We start from the raw sequence: 19,180 nt of genomic DNA on the forward strand, positions 1-19,180 counted from the left end.
TCAAATACTGCACTTAAAAAAAAAAAGTAATTTCAAATACTGTTCTTTAAAAAAAAAATTATACTATATCTTTTTATTGTAATTATTTTATGTGACAAATTATAATTAATTATTTATCATTTATCCATGAACCTACTTATTTTTTTTTTCTATTTTGCAATTAGCTATATAAAAACATTATGGAAAAGAATGCGTAAAAGGCTATGACTTACAATTATTGTTTAATCTCCATAATAATGCTAATTTTATAATATTTTCACAATAAATTTTTAATAACAAGTTGTTACAAGCAACAAAAAAAATATAACTAAATAGATTAAAATTAAAACTAATAATAATTTACCACCACTTTATTATGAAAACAATTTTGAATAAGTATCCCTCGTCTAATCTCTTGAAACTTATTTCTAAAAAAAAAAAAAAAACTCTTGAATCTTGCCATCATAAACCAGGCAAAGAGAAAGAAATAAAATCAAGAATTAAAGACGAGAGAGAGAGAGAGAGTAAAGAGAAGATGTGTTTGTCATAAAAGGAGAGAGATAGAGAGAGTAGTAAGGTGTTTTTGGTTATGATTATGAAAGGATAATATGAGAGAGCGAGAGAGGGATGGGCAAGTTTTAACTTGTGAGCTGAGCTATAAATGAAAAAGCAGAGGAAACGTTAACTATCTTTGGAGCTTTCTAGCCTTTTAACACATTTTGTTTTGTGGAACTTTTCCCCACTTCCACTCTCTCTCTCTCTTTTCAATCCCCACCCATAAATCTCCTTTTTCCTTTTCTTTTCTCTCTCTTTCTCTCTCTCTGAAAACTCTCTCTCTCTCTCTCTCTCTCTCTCTCACACACACACTCTCTCTCTATTTATATATAAGAAAAAAGAAAAAAATAAAACTCGTGGCGTTTCTGAGATCTACAATCACTACTACTTGTGAAGTGTGTAGGACTTCAGAGATAGACAGATATTGGCACAGAAAGATAAAAGCTTTGCAAAACCCAGAATAGGAAAGCAAGGTAAACTCATTTTCCGAAAACCCTAGCTGTACGGAACCCATGTTTTGATTTTTTTTTTATTTCAATCTTTATCTATCTATATATATCATCATCTTCATCCTCGGTATTCGTGTAAGTTCCTACCTTTGCTATTTTTTTTTTTCAGTTTTTTCTTCTACTCTCAGATCCATGGCGGCGCTTTCTGATCTTTTTGATTCTATGGAGCGTTTGGGTTTTTTTGTTTTGGAATAATTAAGGTTTTTTTGTTGGGAAATTTGAGGTCTTTGTTGGTTTTTTAGTGTTTCTGTGTGAAGATCTGAAATGGGTTCTTGAGGTTTCTCTCTCTCTCTCTCTCTCTCTCTCTCTCTCTCTTTTTCTTTCTTTCTTTTTCTTTTTTGGTTGGGGTGGTTTGAATTTTGTTGGATTTGCTATATTTATTGTTAAGCTTATGTTTATAGCTGTTAATAACTAAGTGAGTAGTTTTTAAGGTAAGTATCTAGTGAAGATTTGCTTTGTGTTGTTTTGGGCTTATTTATTTAATTTTTTTCCCTCATTGGTAAGCTAATCTAATCTTGTGCTGTTGGGGCAATTAAGCTTGGTTTATTACTTCCAAATGAATTGGAGTTCCTACGAAATTGGAACATACATAGAAAATTATCACGGTGATTTATGATTTGCTTGTAAGGAATGTGATTATTAAGGCCTTTGTGTTGGCCAAAATGACCTTTTCTGGAGCATTTTAGTTGTTGTAAAAATGGAACGAGTTAGCGACATTAATATGTTGAATAAGGTGCTCCTCTGTCATTTCTATATCTGAATGATCAAATAGTTTTGTTATTTTACACCAGGTTGTTTTTAGCTGTAAATCTTTTCAGCTCTTTTTTCCCCCCAGAATAAAACCCACATGGAACCTGATTTGCGATGATTTTCTTGTTAGCATTTGAATTTTGGTAACTTCAGTTGGGCATCATTCTTGAATATCGAAATGCTTTTTTAAACAGCTGGTGCCCAAAGTTTTGATTGTTTTATTTGAAGTTGAGATTCTGTTTCTTGTCTCTTTGGTTGCAAATTGATGTGATTTGTAGAGCCAGGATTAGGTGTAAACAAGGGGCATGAAAAAAGATGATTCATTTTACAGAATTTTCCCTGTGGAATTTTGTTAGGTTTGAGAGTGTGTGTGTGTGTTATATACTCTTTGATTCAAGTAACTGGTGTAAGTGTAACATAAATTGGATTAAATTTTTGGTTATGTTCAGGTTGTGTATAGAAATTTCAATTGGGTATCAACGTCAGTCTATGGTGGCATTCATGTGAATTTGGTTGAAGGTGTCTGAAGATCACAGCTAGTGTTGGAATAGCAGTTGCAATTTGAAGCTGTGTTGTCTGATTCAAGCAAGTTGCACCATAGGGCCTGGCAGACTCGTTATTTATGTTCTCCAGAGATTTGGCTTAGGCTCGTGCTTTACTGAGTTTCACTATAATTTATCACAGAATTTGCAATGTCTATGTGAATGTCTTTTGGATGTTGTATTTTCTCTCTTTGAGACAGGTTTAGCAGCCATGTGATTTAAGTATCATACTGGTACCTTTTAAAAAAAAAAAAACCCGGTACTTCTGTTTTGTGCAAAGTACCAATCCATAACATGGAAGCTGAGAATTTTAATCCTTACCATCTGCCGGATGGTATTAATCGGCTACTTCCTGTTGTTGTACCTGTGCTTCTGGTTTCAGTTGGATATGTTGACCCTGGGAAGTGGGCAGCAACTGTTGAAGGTGGTGCCCGTTTTGGGTCTGAGCTGGTAGGATTAATGTTAATTTTCAATTTTGCTGCTATTTTATGTCAATACCTGTCGGCTCGGATTGGCTTGGTCACTGGAAGAGATCTTGCTCAGGTATCATTTCTTTCTCTATCGGGTTTTACTTTTATTGTTCTCTCTCTCTGTCTCTCTCTCTCTAGACATATGGTTGTTTTTCTTGTTCTCAAATGTGTCACTCTACAGAAATTTTCCCCTTAAAATTATAAAATAAATTTGGAATAAGTAATTAATGATTGCAATTTTGTATGAATCTATTTTGTCTTTTACCCTATTGTCAATGTGATCCGTTAATTACAATGTGAAGAAGACACAACAGTGTTGTTATAAGACCTCTCTTTTCCATCTGTAGGTCCTTAGGTAGATTGTTTGTTAGGTGAATAGGTGTATACACATACATATCTGCCCACAATATGGTTTTCAGAACATAGGTCTACGTGCAATGCCAGGCTACAACCTTAGTTGTAAATTTCTTCTACTTGGTTCTGGTTATCTGATAGATTATTAAGTGCTGTGCCCCCCTCCCCTCCCCCCCAACCAACACTTCACCCACCCAAATATTCACAACTAATGCTCACAGTTTCTGACCGCACAATTTCTCCCTGTGCATGTGTACTTGTTATGCTAGTAAAATTTTAATATTTTTTTCTTTCCAAATTGTTATGCCATAGATTTGCAGTGATGAGTACGATAAGTTCACATGCATAATCTTAGGAGTCCAAACAGAGGTTTCTGTGATTGCGCTGGACCTTACCATGGTAATTTCTCATTCAATATTGCCGAGCCTTTTTTATTCTTTTGGATGTTTCAACTCTTGAATTATGGTGGAACTGAGGCATGAGCTATTATCTGTGTTTTTCATTATTTAATACCAGTTTTGCTTTATACCTAACATAAGGTTACACTGAATTGACTAGATCTTGGGCCTTGCACATGGACTTAATCTTCTTTTTGGGTGGGACTTGTTCACTTGTGTCTTTTTGACTGCTGTCAACGCTGTTTTATTTCCACCTTTTGCAATCCTTTTGGTAAGTGTGATCAATTGCATACCCTTTTGGGAAGGTTGTTTTGCATTATGATGTATAATTTTACCATTTTTGATTTTGTAGGAGAACTGCAAAGCAAAGTTCCTATGCATATTCATGTCAGGCTTTATTTTTCTTTTTATTGTTCTTGGAGTACTCATTGGTCAACCAGAAATCTCACCTTCAATGAATGGGATGCTAACAATTTCAAGTGGGGAGAGTGCATTTGCACTGATGAGTCTTCTTGGGGCAAGTATCATGCCTCATAACTTTTTTCTTCATTCCTCTATTGTACAGGTATTTCTGCCTTCTATATTCCGCTTTTATCTGCCTGTAACTATACACATTGTCTGTTTTTTCCCCTGACATAATGTATCAAATCTGCATACACACATCGGCACCTAATCATTTTTCAAAATATCTTACTGGTATTTGAAAAAAATTGGATTTTCATATTTCCTTTAGATTGACTGCCATTATAGCTTTGAGGTTAAAATTTGACAATGCTTGTCTTCAGAAACTTTGTGTTTCACTAATGCCTATGCGAGGGATTCCTCGTTGCGACAGTCTGAACATTGAATCTTGTTTTTGCCTTTTGATACAAGCCTTGACTTTTGTCAACAATGTTAGCTTAGAGTTATGGGCATGCATGCATGTTCACTTAAGTTAAGTGCTTGTCTTCTTCTGTTGAGTTTGACTGGTGTAAGATTTGAGCTTGGATTGTTAACAAGGTGTTCAGTAGGATGTGACGCATCTGATATAATTGCAAAATCCCAAGAATCCAATGTTAATATTTCCATGTCAATACATGTTTGGCCAGCACTCTGACTTGTTAATGGTATCCATCATGTCCATTTCTGATGTGTCAGATAAGACTAGAAGGCTAAATAGGACCATAGGTATAGCTAATCATGGGGGACATTAGAAAATTTCACTCAGTAGATTGTGTGGGAAGGTATGTTCTCCCTTGCAGGATGGATGGGATGCATGAGTTATGGCGCGTCCAAAGCTATGTTGCATGGACACAGCTAAAATGGCCATGTACCAGTAATGTACCGCAACTTAGATGTTCAGTTTATTTGAATTCTTTGTTCGTACTTAAGACAACATTTTATGTGTGTCATTGTGCTTATTTGCTATTTATTATTGCCTTTAATTAATTTTAGATATGTTTTCAAGCATTTTATTGTTGTTAATTTTAAAACTGAAAATAAACATATTATGTCTAAAAATATATAAAATATACCTAAAAAAATTATTAATTAATTGCCGTACCCCAGACATGTCAGTACCCTAGTTTTCCAAGAAATGTTGTACCCCCGTACTAATACCCATGTTGGAGGGGATGCATGAGCTATGGGGTGTCAAGGTGCCTTGAAAGGTTTCTTTTTTCTTTTTTTTTTTTGCCTGGGCAGCTGTATGGGATAACGTTTTGACAGTGGATCGTCTTTGGAGGCATAGCATATAGATCATCGACTAGTGTTGAATGTGTAAGAATAGCAGGGAATTTGCCGAACACCTACTTCATTGTACGGTAGAAATCATTAAATCACACACTTGATACCAGAGACAAGAAACTGTAAATTTTTGAGTGTAAGAGGAACCTGTAACCATTTTTAAGGGTACAGCTTTCTTAGGGCACTGGCTATGTTTGTGATCACTTTAATTAATACATAATTTAATTTGCAATGAGGGCTTAAATTCTAGTTAGCACTGTGTTTGTGCTGGGTAAAGGATCTAAAACAGGTATTTATGTGGCAGAAAGGGCACAACTAGAGTTCAAATAGACTATAAGATTCTGATATGGTTTGGACTTCAAATCATTGAGCTGCTTGATGGGACATACCATATGACGGTATGAGTTCTAAATTGCACTCCATAGCAATATGTATGTGTCCATATTGGCTTAGAGAACCTTATCTTTTAGAGTCAATCTCAATCTTTGTTAAGGGAGGTTAAGTTAGATAATCAATACAAACCCTCATGAACATGAGACTGGAAACACTGGAAATGTAGTAGCAAGCTGACTCTTAAGTAGTTTAACAATTGATAAAAGATGGAAGTAATGTTGGGTTGTTGCTGAGCGCAAGTACAATGAATTTATTGTAACCTCACATAGTTGGAAAAGAATACACGCTGAGATAGGCCTCATGTCCTGACAATTGGGATAGGAGATTGATTTAGAAAAACAAAACCTGATACCAAATTTGAAGCAGGACTAAATCAAAATGGATGCAATGACAAATTTGAAGAACAGAAAAAGAAAAAGGAAAAAAGAAGAAGAAGAAGAAAGACAGATAGTGTAGGAGTCCACACCAGACCATTGGAATAATTCCCTGAGAAATTTTATTTGTGATAAACTTGTTTCCAAATAGAAGTACAATAGCCTGCTTATATAGTCTACTAGATTTAGAAACCCTAATTCTAAAACAATTTGATTGAATTATAAAAATACCGTTGACTCTAGGAAATTAAATGAAATATTAAAAACCTAATTAACTAATAAGGCCTAAAATAAAATCCAATTGACCTATAAAAATACAATTTACTTCATAATTAAATAAAAGTAAATTAAAATAAAATTTTTATTGCTTCCCGCATCATGGATATCCTTGTATATTCTAAGTACTCTGCACTTTAGGTGGATTCATTTATTACTATCACTGCCCTTTGTTAGGGTTTGTAGTCAGTAATGCTAGTGCCTCTGTGTAATACATGCTTGCAGAAAGTTGACTCATTGAATTTTGGAGTGGCACAGGGTACAGGGATCATCTTCTTGATAAGACTTTCTTGAAATAGATTTAAATGGTTAAAGATTAATGACAGAATTCTTTGATAGAGGAAGATACACAAGTTTGTTTCATTGGGGAAGATTGAATGTTATTGTTCTCATTGTGAATTTAGAGATAAAACTTTAGTGGATATCACTCTTGGTTGTAAATTTTTTATATAAGAAATTTCTATTAATGTTGCTTATTCATTGTATGGCTGTTATTTTCTATGGATAAACTTCAGGAAATTGCAATTTTAAATAAACCATTGTGATTACTATCAATGCTGGACTATTCTATTATTGCACACATTGTACCATAAATGTTTTTCTGAATGCTTTTATCTTGTAATCTTGGTTTACTACACTTTTAGTGCATCATACTGGGTAGTCCGTGTCCTGTTTGAAATAACTTAGAAGTGCAACATGCTTGGGATTCACTCTCTTCCTTTAATTGGTATATGTTATTTACAATATAATTTGGAAATATTCTCCAGAATAGATTATCTTTAGTCATTTGTGATACACACGCCAAAGAATATTTTCATAACTTGTTCATCCCTTATAATCTTCTTTACTGTACATGTAAACTCATATGACTAATTTCCCAAGCTTATCTCTTCCCCCTGCCCACCAAAAAAAAAATCTGAATGCAACAATGCTGATCTTACATTTGAGATGTGCTTGTTAAATTTCTGAGACTTTGCTCTGTGTTATGTTCCTGCAGCATGTGGGATCACCAAACATTTCCAAGGATGCTTTGTGTCATAACCATTTTTTTGCCATCTTCGGCGTGTTCAGTGGTATTTATGTGGTGAATTATGTGCTGATGATCTCAGCAGCATCTGTCTTTAACAGTTCCGGCCTTGTTATGCTTACTTTTCAGGATGCAATGACACTAATGGAACAGGTTAAAATTTTAATTTTTTTACATGCAATTGTTATGATGAGTATCACTAGAAGATACTGTTCAGAATCAAGTGATAGATACCGATCAGGTTTAATTTCCCATATTATCATTACAGGTGTTTATGAGCCCCTTTGTCTATCTATTTGTTCTGTTTTTCTCAAATCAAATCACGTCATTAACCTGGAGTCTATGTGGACGAGTAGTTTTGCATGATTTCTTGAAGTTGGATATTCCTGGTTGGCTTCATTGTGTTACAATCAGAGTTATTGCCATTGTTCCTGCCCTTTACTGTGTGTGGAGTTTAGGAGCTGAAGGGATGTATCAGCTACTTATATTCACACAGGTGATGGTAGCTTTACTGCTTCCATCTTCTGTGATCCCCCTTTTCCGTGTTGCTGCATCCAGATCAATAATGGGTGTCTACAAAATTTCTCAGATTGTGGAGTTTTTAGCCATTGTCACATTTATTGGGATGCTAGGCTTGAAGCTTATATTTGTGGTAGAAATGATATTTGGGAATAGCGATTGGGTAAGTAATTTGAAGTGGAATATGGGAAGCAGTATATCTTTCTCATATGTAGTTCTTCTTGTCACTGCTTGTGCATCACTTTGTTTGATGCTTTGGCTATTAGCCACCCCATTAAAATCTGCTAGTGCTAGATTAGATGCTCAGGCGTGGGATTGGGACGTGCCAAAGGCTGTACCTGATACATCCACCCAGAGAGAAGAATCTGATTTAACTGGAAGTGCATATCACGGCGAGGCACCCATTCAGAAGCAAGAACCATCACTGGCACAGAGCAAGGGTTTGGAGAGTCATTCAGATGGACTAGTTGCAGATCCTCGTATCAACTTGCCTGAAACTATTACGGAGCCTGATCACGGGCATCAATTTACTACTGTAGAGGAAAATCATTCCAATTCTACATTTACTAGCTCCCTCACATGTGGTGTGGAGGAAATGCCAGTGGCGGTAGAGTCAGTCCCTGTCTCAGTTGTTCCTAATGTGGTTTCTGATGTTAAATTGCTAGACACTAGAAGTGTGAAGTCAGAATCAATGGACCCTGTTGAGAAGATTCTGGGAATGGAGGGAGATCTACAAACTGAAAAAGATGACGATGAGGCAGATACTTGGGAACCTGATGAATCAGGTAAAGGGGTTTCTGGGAGCACACAATCTTTGACATCTGAGGGTCCAGGATCATTTAGGAGTCTCAGTGGGAGAGGTGATGAAGGAGGAAGTGGTACTGGAAGTCTTTCAAGATTAGCAGGATTAGGACGTGCTGCAAGGCGTCAGCTAGCTGGAGTTCTTGATGAGTTTTGGGGACAACTGTTTGATTTCCATGGGCAACCTACTCAAGAAGCAAAGACTAAGAAACTGGATGTTTTGCTGGGAGTGGATTCTAAGCCTTCCTCTTCATCACTGAAAGTGGATACCACTGCACAGGAATTTTCTGGATACTTCCCATCGATGGGAGGTAGGGGATCTGATCATTTAAGCAACTCAAGTTTATACAACTCTCCCAAGCAGCAGAATGTGCAAAGGAGTACAGAGTCGGCATATGGGGTTCAAAGGGGATCTTCCCCAATGTGGTCCAACCATGTGCAGTTGTTGGATGCATATGTTCAGAATTCAAGCCGCAATGTCCCAGACTCCAGCGAGAGGCGCTATTCTAGTGTGCGCAATCTACCTTCCGTGGAAAGTTTGGATTATCAGCCCGCTACAGTACATGGTTATCAGCTTGCATCCTATCGAATGGCTATAGACAGAAACTCTGATCACTTGAATAGTCAAATGGAGTCAACAGCCTTGAGATCCCCATCATTGGGTGTTGCAAGCTATAGTAGAGATTCGATGGCTTTTGCTTTAGGGCAAAAGTTGCAAAATGGGTTAAGCTCTAGTCATAACTCTAGTTTCCAGAATCCGGCAATATCCAGAGAGAGTCAGTTGCAATGCGAAAGATCGTATTATGATCCTTGCTCTTCTGGACCTGCTGATACTGTTGTAAGTTCAGCCAACACGAAGAAATACCATAGCTTGCCGGACATGTCAGGATTCTCTGTCCCTCAACGGGACTTATACATGTCTGATAAGAGTGCACAATGGGACAGTCCTATTCAATATGGACCCTCTGTTAGTAGAACAGTTTATGAACCGTCCTTATATCCGAATTCTGGATCAAGAACAGGAGCTCCTTTGGTATTTGATGAACTCTCTCCAACAAAAGTTTACAGAGATGGTTTCTCTTCACAGTTGAATTCTAGTTCCAGATCCCTCTGGTCTAGACAACCTTTTGAGCAGTTTGGTGTAGCTGACAAAAATCTTACTGTTGGGAGTGAAGGAGTTAGAAGTAGGTCAAGTTCAATTACTCAAGAAGCTACTTCTATTGCTGATTCAGAGGCCAAACTTCTTCAGTCCTTCAGACATTGTATTGTGAAGCTATTGAAATTGGAAGGATCTGATTGGTTATTTAAACAAAATGATGGGGCTGATGAGGATCTAATTGACCGAGTGGCCGCAAGAGAGAAATTTCTTTATGAAGCCGAAACTAGAGAGATGAATCGGGGGGTTCAAATAGGTGAGCCTCAGTATTCTTGTGATAGGAAGTCTGGTTCTGCCATGAGGAATAGTGATGCAGGTGTAAACAACTTTTTGATTTCCTCTGTTCCTCATTGCGGTGAGGGCTGTGTTTGGAGATTAGACTTGATAGTGAGCTTTGGGGTGTGGTGCATCCACCGGATTCTTGACCTGTCACTCATGGAAAGCCGGCCAGAGCTGTGGGGCAAATATACATACGTATTAAACCGTCTTCAGGTAAATAATTATTTTTCACTTTTATGATGCAAGTGTTTGTGAGCATCACTTGTTTCTGTTAGTCATGGTCTCTGCAGTTAGATCATTGTCTTGGTTGCCTGTTGTTGACCAATAAGAAAAATGATGATGTGCTAAATATCATTAGTGGGGTAGTGCTGCGTGATAATATTGTGCTGTAGTTTTAGGGGTATCTTGTTAAGTTCATTTGTTACAGGAAAGTTTTGCACCGTTTTTCAAAGAATGATTACAAGAAACATAAAAGGCTTTGCAATGCACAAGAAATGCCTACTCTTAAATTGTGCAGTTTTTATTTTTTAAATCAAATCCTTTTAGTTTTTGGTGACTTAGACAGTGATATCTTTTTATGGATAGGGGATAATTGATCCGGCATTTTCAAAACCTCGTTCTCCAATGACCCCATGCTTCTGCCTTCATATCCCAGAGGCGTACCAGCAGAAGTCAAGTCCACCTGTTTCAAATGGAATGCTACCCCCTGCTTCAAAACCGGGCAGGGGGAAATGCACAACTGCAGTGATGGTCTTAGATATAATCAAGGATGTAGAGATTGCAATCTCTTGTAGAAAGGGCAGAACAGGCACTGCAGCTGGTGATGTGGCTTTCCCAAAGGGTAAAGAAAATCTTGCATCTGTCCTAAAACGCTACAAGCGTCGTTTATCTAACAAATCTGTTGGTGCTCATGAGGGGTCTGGGCCACGTAAGGTTCCTACATCTTCTCCGTATATCTTGTAGCTCCCGCCCTCAGTTTCCAACGGGTTCAGTGATTATTGGGTTGCTTGATTTTGGGAAGCAGCTCATGCTCCTGATCAGCTCTGTCCTCAGTTGTTAGAGGTCTCTCCCTCTCTCTCTCTCTCTCTTTCTCTCTCTCAATGTGTATCAAAGTTTTTGCTGCAAATTTTATTTCCATGTATTTTACATATACATAGGATAAGAATTACTGGATATGTTATTGCAGCGGAATTAATGAAAATGGTGAGAAGAAAGGTAGAAAATTGATTATCGCAATTGCGTTGTTTGGGTACTTCATCACTTCCTCTGATGAGTAGAATACATGAATGCTTAAAAGTGCCAATACAGATTTCACTAGTTGCTAGTTAAGGTTACAATCTCAATGCGTGGAGGGTGTCAAGTCAGTTCCTTTGGGAAGGTTTTACAACACTGCTCTATGTAGTGCTAAGCTAAGCATGGTTTTAATATGCTAGTATATGGTTTTCCTTGCGATATGTGATCATTTGATTCTTTCTGTTTATTACAGTTTAAATGGTCACCACCTTTGTATATATTTTGTTCCGATAACTTAGTAAGTCGGCAAACTACATCACGTGATTTAAATATGTCATGTATGTATGTAACTTAAAAGTACATGTGGATGTTAATTTTGGTAATTATACTCGTGGTGGGTTCGGAGGAATTTTTTTAAAAATCAATTTAGATGAAAATTGTATATGCTAAATTATATCATATATTATAAATATGAATGGAGTTTTCAAATTTTTTTTAAAGGCTCATGTTTGGTAAATGAAATCCAAATACTTTGGAAAATGAGTATTTTAACTATTTTTCAAAAAAGTAAAAAGTATTATATGTATTATGTTTTGTACAGAAGTATTTTAATTTGAGTAAAATTTTAAAATTCTTATTGGTATTATAAATTTTTTATTGTGTTAAGCAATCCAAGCCTGCCCTAGAGAGACACAGAGAGAGGTAGAGAAAGAGAGGGAATTTACACCTCAATTCAAACTCAAATATGAAAATTTTAAATCACGTTCAATCTAAATTATGCATGTTTTAAAATTGTAAAAGGATATTTATAGTTTAGGAGCTTGTTGTTGGTACTCGGTAATGACATCACCTATAACTAATTTACATATATCACATGCAATGTAACATATTAATCACGTGTAGATTTATAAAACAAGTGACTTCTAGTCTTTTACTTCCAACTTTCTAAAATCTAGTTTGTGTATGTGCCTCTCGCTAATTTTTTCTTCAATTTTCAAATACTATAGTAAACTTAGTACATGTAGATTTAACCACTGCTCGCATTTGTCGTGGTGATCATGTTGCAAGTATAAGTTCTTGTGAAGTAGGGGGAGGGGCAAGAGTTGGAGTTTAAATTATTTAGAAGGAATCTCATACACATATATACTTGAATTAAGTTAAAGTAGAATTTTTATCTTAGACCAAAAAAAAAAATGTAGATTTAACCGCAATAATAATATGGTATTGGAAATTCAACCTTTAGGGTTTGGCTTGTCTTGTACAATGTCACTTCCTGATACTACATAACTATTATCCCTATAATGCATTAGTCATCATCATGAAGTTGTACTATTATATTTGTCTAACAAATATTTAAATCAATATTAAGTTCTAATGTTTGTTACTTATATTAAACGCCAATTTTTATTTTATTTTATTTAAACTAGTGAAATTTATTTCTTTGATTTATAATAATTTTCATAATTTAAATAATTAGATCTAAATCTCTCTTTCTCCCCCTCTCCCCCCTCTCACACAGAGAGAAGTTAGATTTCGATAAAATTTCAGATTATTTTAATAATAATGTGTGAAAATAAATATGAATTTTTTTTTTTGTGCATGAAAACAAGATAAAAAATTGAGGATATAATTATTTAATTATTTTCAAACAATATCTTACAGAAGTATATTACGATAATATAAAGATGCTATTAAATTTGGAATATGTTGAAAATAAACTATCTATTAAATGAACCTGTCTTTTTAATCTTAAAATTTTCATTTCTGTTTATGTTTCTTCATTTTATTTTTTATTCAAAAATTTTGAAACGTTTATTGAACTTCATTTATACCATCGATGGTGTTGAGAAAAAGCCCATATTGAGTACAATGCAATCCTACGTACTTCCTCTCATTTTTATTTTTGGATAGATACTTCCTTTTGTTTTTTCTGTTAATGTTTTGTTTGTTATGTGGAAAAGAGTCTAGGGGAAGATCAGACATTGCAATGAGGTTCAACTGTGTTGCATTATAATCATAAAATTTAAAAGTTTTAAGAGAATGCAAGGGATCACACTAACCAGGAGGATGGCGATGCGAAACAACGTACACTTAATTGATATGTAACTAAGGAAAGTTTTACACATTATCTATTCGTGGTTTGAAAAATAGCACTTTGTCTAACTGTGGTTAACTTCATTATTCTTCCGTCACCTACTTTTGCTTAGACATTACCCCAAATAGAAAATCATAAGATTCCTCAAAACAAGTCCAAAGCATTTCATTTTAGCCCTTGAATCAAAGATTTTGCAAATTTTAAGCAGTCAGAAAATCACATTATCTTCATCTTATTTAATCATATTGTCATTTTGGAACTAATTATTTTTTAAAATTGAATTATCATTTTAAAAAAATGGCTGAAATTGGTACACACACTCCGATGTGTTGAAGTTTTGGAAAAAAAAAAAAAAAAGTTGTTACGGAATTTATATTTTCAAACTTCATATATGTAGTTGTATTCATCTCTAATGGTGTTTATTTGAGTTTGGAGTATTGTAGGTTAAGGGCTTCGTTTCTAAATATTTGAGGGTGTCTTAAGAGTACATTATTGAGTTGTGGAGAAACATCTTCCATCTACATAGATAAACTGCTAACGTGTCTCGCATATATTATTTACTTGGTTTTTGGAAATGTAAATGAATGGAGAAATTTTAATATTATTATTATTTTTTGACTGGTAATGCTTTTATTTGGTTGTGGTCTTAGATATGCATAAATGGAATCCTTAGCAATTTCATAATATTTTTTGATAGACAGAAATTTTATAATCTTGTAGATTAATCTGATAGTGCTACAATAAGATACTCCAAACTCAAAATAAACCCCATTTGCGATGGAATTAACTATGTGGAGATAAAAGTCCAAATTCATGTATTGGGCCTAAGGCCTTATTTGGGGACTAAAAGTTTGTCCGAAGAGGAGTAAATAATTGAGAAGGACCCCAGGTGGGAGAGATATATCTGGAAATGATCAATGAATATAGTCCGAAGAGAGCATTAGTAGTCCGAAGAGTGTGTTCTCCTCGGATATAAAGTCTCGGTCAAGCAAGTTTCTGAGAGGTTTGATTGACCTTCCTAGTGATTCTAATGATAAAGATAAACTTCAGGCATGTATGAAGATGATAAGAACAGAGAAATATCTAAAGGAAAAGCTGTTACCACCGCATTAAATGTACTGCAGCAACTTTTCTGGCCGCATTAATGTGGAGAAGACCTCTGAACAGTGTAATCTCAAGTGAATGTTTAGATGAAGACAAGTGGACGATCAAGATAGTCTAAAAGAAAAATATATAAATGTAAGAGACCTCTTACGGGGGGAGGGGGGGGGGGGGGGGAGGGGGGGGGGGGGAGAGAAAAAAGAAAGGAGAAAGAAGAAGGATTGTAGCTCTGATAATTGTATTAGACTTTAAAACATTAATTTGTCTCTTCGGACATCAATCTATCTGAATTTCACATGTGTTTTCATACTTGTTCATCCTTTGTGGTCTGCATGAGACGTTGCTTAGATCACTCAGTCTAGCTCTTTCACTCACTCTTTACAAATTCATTGTGTTGGGCTTGTTGGGCTCATATCCCATATCTTTTGGGCCAGGGCTACAAATTGAGACCCTACAAACTACATTTACAAAGTTTGAAATACAAATTCTCTTTTTTTCCCCCCAAACTTCACCTTGCGTGTACCCTGGGTACACCAATTTCAGCAACTTTTTTTTTTTTTTTTTTTTTGTGAGAAAGAAGGAATTTTAGCAACTTGATTGGCTCTAAAAGTTAGAAAAATATCATTTTTTTAAATGGGTTTTTGGTCAACTTTAGGCCAAAACAAATATGGGATGCATACATCTTGTTCACTTACATAAGGAGACTATACTTATTGCTTAGAATCATTAAGGAGTGGACAAGAAATTGATTAAAAAGTGCCCACTTCATATTGGTTGAAGGAAGTAAAGAAGCGCCATGAATCTTGTAACTCAATTGACACTTTTTAGTATTTCCAACGAAAATGTCCAGGTTTCAAATTCCCTAATCCCAACTATCGAATTATAAAATAATAATGGTATTAAGGTAGTGAAGAAGGAAAATCTTTTGATATCAGCAACATAGCACAAAATCTTGTTGACATGCATTATATTTCAATTTAGGCCAAGTTCAAATGGAATTGTCTAGAGTTTAAATCTCCATTACATAATTAACTAATATATTTTTGTTTTTTTTTTTTAAATTTGTTCAATATGTGTGTCACTTTTATTTAATTATGTTTTGATTTTCATAGTAATACAAATTTCTAATCTGCTTATTTTTATATCCTTCACAAAATTATAAATAGTAATATAATTTTCAGTTACATTAAAATAATGATGTGACCTGTGATTGAGTTTTTAGGACTTAGCTTTGATAGACTTTATGATTTTGAGAGGGTTAAGTTAGACCCTAAGTGAATTAACCAATTACCCAAGTTGATTAATTAGTTAGATTATGCCAAGGTCCAATTCGGTTTATAGTTGATGCAACTATATCACCAAAACTAGTGTGCAACAAAAAGCAAATTAACACAAAGATATTATCATAGATCATAATGGGAAAAACCCTAATGGGTGGTTTGAAAGTCACCACCAATTTCCACTATAATTGAATAAAAGTTACAATAATATAGAATATACTCAATCCTATATTGCAACCTACAATAGAACTTACTCATATGATTACACGCAGCTCCAACCCGATTAGACTCTACTTCGTGAATCTTTTCGATGCATGGATCTTCAATGGAGACTAGAGATGCAACTTGGTACAAAACTCTAAGAGCACAAATGTCATAATAGCTTCCCCAACTTGCACGGTTTTACTCTATATTTATAATGACTTTAACTTTATATACATTATGGAACTTGAGTGTACAGATTCTTAGGTTTTTTTTAGTCATCATCGGCCACAAACTTAAAAGTTTGTAAAATTGAAGCTTGATCAGTCGATTAGAGTCGAGGTTTACTTAACCTCGATCGATCCAACTACATTTGAGGCAGCAAAAACTTGTCTTTGTGAGTTGATTTCGTGTGTCTTCATCGTAGATCTTCAACACACACATCTAGACACTAAAACTACAACTCAATTACATGAATAAAGTTTTAGATACAGGTTTGTCAACACTCTAAATTAATTAACCCTAACAAATTTTATTTTTATTTTTTTTTAAATTTTTGTTAAGAGTAGAGATGAGTTACATAAGTATGATGGAGGTATCCACATATAGATAAAATGCAAATTTTAAAATTAAGGATCAATAATATGTTTATGCACAAAAGGTAGAATGATCTGACCAAAAATTAAAACATCATTTTAGATAAATCGATAATTGAAAGTAGAAGGATTTGAATCTGTTGGTTTAAAAACACTAAAATGTGTGTAAGTAACTGCTTTACATCACTCATGACACGAGTCTTAAGTGTAATTGTGCCAAAAACAAAAATGAATGGATAGTGGGAGCAAGTAAAAGTTTAGATAAGAAAAATAGTATTGTGATTTGTGTGACTCAAATGTAGTCGGTAGGTAAACCATGCTTATCTCTCTCTTTCAGACTTTCACATCACCATTTAATGCCTAATCAGACACCTGGAGGACTTGTAACACGCCACCTCAGCTCCAATCATTTTTTTTTCCTTGTGCCCACTTTTTTATTTTATTATTTATTATTTTCCCTTCTCCTTTGTGTCTCTTATTTCATTGTGATTATTATTATCTCTCATTTTCTTTTGCTACCTTGGTTTGGTTTGAACTTAGAAAGCCTGGGTTTTATTGCGTAGCTCTGGGTTACCAAAAGGTAAGTACCTATTAAATTCAGTGTCTAATTATTTACTATACATAATTTAGAGCTAAATTTCTATTTTGACTTTTTTTTTTGGTTGTGCTTTGATTATCTTCGAGAGCTGCTTGGATTGGAACTTTTATTTTATTAATGTTTAGTTTTTGGTTTTTGAGTTATATAGACTTGGTTTGTAACAAGAACGTTGGTTTATCTTTCTGATATCACTGGCTTCTAGCTGAAATGAGCGTGTGTAGTTGAAAACACCTCGACAAAATAAGCCCACAGAAAAGTTCTTCCTTTAGATGTACTATTCATGAAAGGTTTTGTTTTGTCTCTTTTTTTTTTTTTTGCTCTTTTTTAATTATGAATATTACCTTCATGTAAGAATTGTATATAACTTATAGATCTTGATGATTTTGGCATAAGATTAGAAGAAAGAAATGTTGGAGGAAGACTAAATACAATCTTGTCAATCTGGATATGCAAGAAACATGGTCAAAGTTGCACTATAGCTATTCATGTAATTAGCACATTGTAGCATATTATCTAAAATAGGCTATTATTAAGGGGTGAATAACCAAAAAAAAAAAAACATTTTGCATGAGCTTAAGGCTATTTCACTCCCAAAATGGGTTATATGAATAGTGGCTACCTATATTTAGGGAAGACGTCAAAAGCACTGTTTATTGTTCTCGTGTCTTGATAACTGTAATAAAGTAACTGTGGTAAAGTAAAGTGGGTGTTTTGAAAAGTGTGAGAAATAATAAAGAATGATATTTAAATAAAATAAGGTTTAAAATAAGGAATTTGGAAAGGGTGAAAAGAAAAAAGTGATTAACTAAAACAAGAAAAATAAGCTCTTATTTTAAAATAGAAAGAAATTTTAGGGAAGTTGCTGCTAATGCTCTAACATAAATATACCCAAAAGCCTACTGCCTCTGTAAGAATTTTTTTTTTTTAAATTATGCAAATTTAACCCAAGTATGAAGTGACAACTGACAAGCTATGATTTCTTTTTTGATTTCACGTTTGTGTTGATATATATATTTTTTCCCATATTTATGTTGATATAATTGGAAACTGTTGACTGAGCAATTTGTATCTTTCATGAAAATGCAGAAGTGTGGAAAGGAGTGGGCCTGAAAATGGGAATAATTGTGATATCATTGCCAGTGATACTGTTAATTTTGATCATAGCACTTGCATTTTACCTTCTTGGTAGGGCCCGTGGTCGAACCGAATCAGTTCCTCGGTATTATGGGCCTCCAGCTCCTCCATTTCAAGCCCAATCTCCGGCCCATGATAAACCACCACAGGTCTAGATTCGTATTTCTTATGTGCTTGTGAAAATTTGGGAGGTGGTAGTACTTAGAAGAGTACTATTTTGTTGTAATTTTGTTATACAACAATTGTAAATTTGTAATGTGCTTGTGTAAAATCATCAATATATCAAAAAATTCAAATATCAATAAAATCAAATATTGTTTCCATTGTATTGCATGGCTCTCGTTGTGATAGATTGGTACAAGAAAAATGACAAAAATTAGGAAAAGCTCCTTAGGTATCATCGCCTCAGATTTTCCAATTAAATTCAAATATATGGTTACGTGGACGAATAAAATACAAATACTTTTGTCTTTTTTTAAGGATAATTAAATTTAATACAATTATGTATTTGAATTTAATTGAAGAACTCAATGTACTATCCTAAAAAAAAAAAAAACTGACGCATGCCTTTTCTTCTAATATGTTTAGATATCAATGCTAGTACCTTAACTCCAAGCCTCATCAACAATTGTATTGGAGAATGGGAGATTCCAATTAATGAGATGTTAATATAAAATATAAGAACATCATTTTACGAAAAAGCTTAAACTTATAAGTTTGAGACTTCATTTTCACGTGTATATTTAACAATCTTCCCTTCTCGTGTAAGTTATTACCTCTCCATAGACTATGAACAAGTTTTACCTACTAGTTCCCCCTTTCCCAATGAGTTTCT

At 34.6% G+C, this 19,180-nt stretch overlaps 1 protein-coding gene and 1 long non-coding RNA gene across 4 annotated transcripts; both read left to right on the forward strand.

The window, feature by feature from the left end:
- The first annotated feature begins 626 nt into the window (after positions 1-626).
- On the forward strand, positions 627-11,343 carry LOC112036364 (ethylene-insensitive protein 2.2). Of its 3 annotated transcripts, none has more exons than XR_002885640.2 (9): positions 627-1,007; positions 2,243-2,878; positions 3,472-3,558; positions 3,718-3,828; positions 3,910-4,122; positions 7,323-7,505; positions 7,621-10,320; positions 10,693-11,169; positions 11,294-11,343. XR_002885640.2 is itself a non-coding variant. In XM_065763092.1 (9 exons), the coding sequence occupies exons 3-9, from the start codon at positions 2,630-2,632 to the stop codon at positions 11,068-11,070; spliced, it is 3,921 nt and encodes a 1,306-aa protein (XP_065619164.1). In that variant the 5' UTR covers positions 627-1,007; positions 1,153-1,320; positions 2,243-2,629; the 3' UTR covers positions 11,071-11,343. The 3 variants fall into 3 exon arrangements, 2 of the variants coding, with proteins under 2 accessions (XP_065619164.1, XP_023924941.1); XM_065763092.1 differs by adding an exon at positions 1,153-1,320 and having other exon boundaries at positions 10,693-11,343; XM_024069173.2 differs by having other exon boundaries at positions 10,693-11,343.
- Positions 11,344-16,896: 5,553 nt separating this feature from the next.
- LOC112036349 (uncharacterized) lies at positions 16,897-18,673 on the forward strand. Its single transcript, XR_002885639.2, has 2 exons — positions 16,897-17,193; positions 18,298-18,673. It is a non-coding gene; the product is annotated as an uncharacterized LOC112036349 (long non-coding RNA).
- The last annotated feature ends 507 nt before the right edge of the window (positions 18,674-19,180 follow it).

Source organism: Quercus suber, unplaced genomic scaffold (genome assembly GCF_002906115.3).
Source record: "Quercus suber isolate HL8 unplaced genomic scaffold, Cork oak 2.0 scaffold_491, whole genome shotgun sequence".
Taxonomy (NCBI): Eukaryota; Viridiplantae; Streptophyta; class Magnoliopsida; order Fagales; family Fagaceae; genus Quercus; species Quercus suber.

Coding starts and splice junctions, on each gene's coding strand:
- LOC112036364 (XM_065763092.1), top strand. CDS start 2,630: ATGGAAGCTGAGAATTTTAATCCTTACCATCTGCCGGATGGTATTAAT. Junction 3,829..3,909: donor CACCTTTTGCAATCCTTTTG/GTAAGTGTGATC, acceptor TTGATTTTGTAG/GAGAACTGCAAAGCAAAGTT. Junction 7,506..7,620: donor CAATGACACTAATGGAACAG/GTTAAAATTTTA, acceptor TTATCATTACAG/GTGTTTATGAGCCCCTTTGT.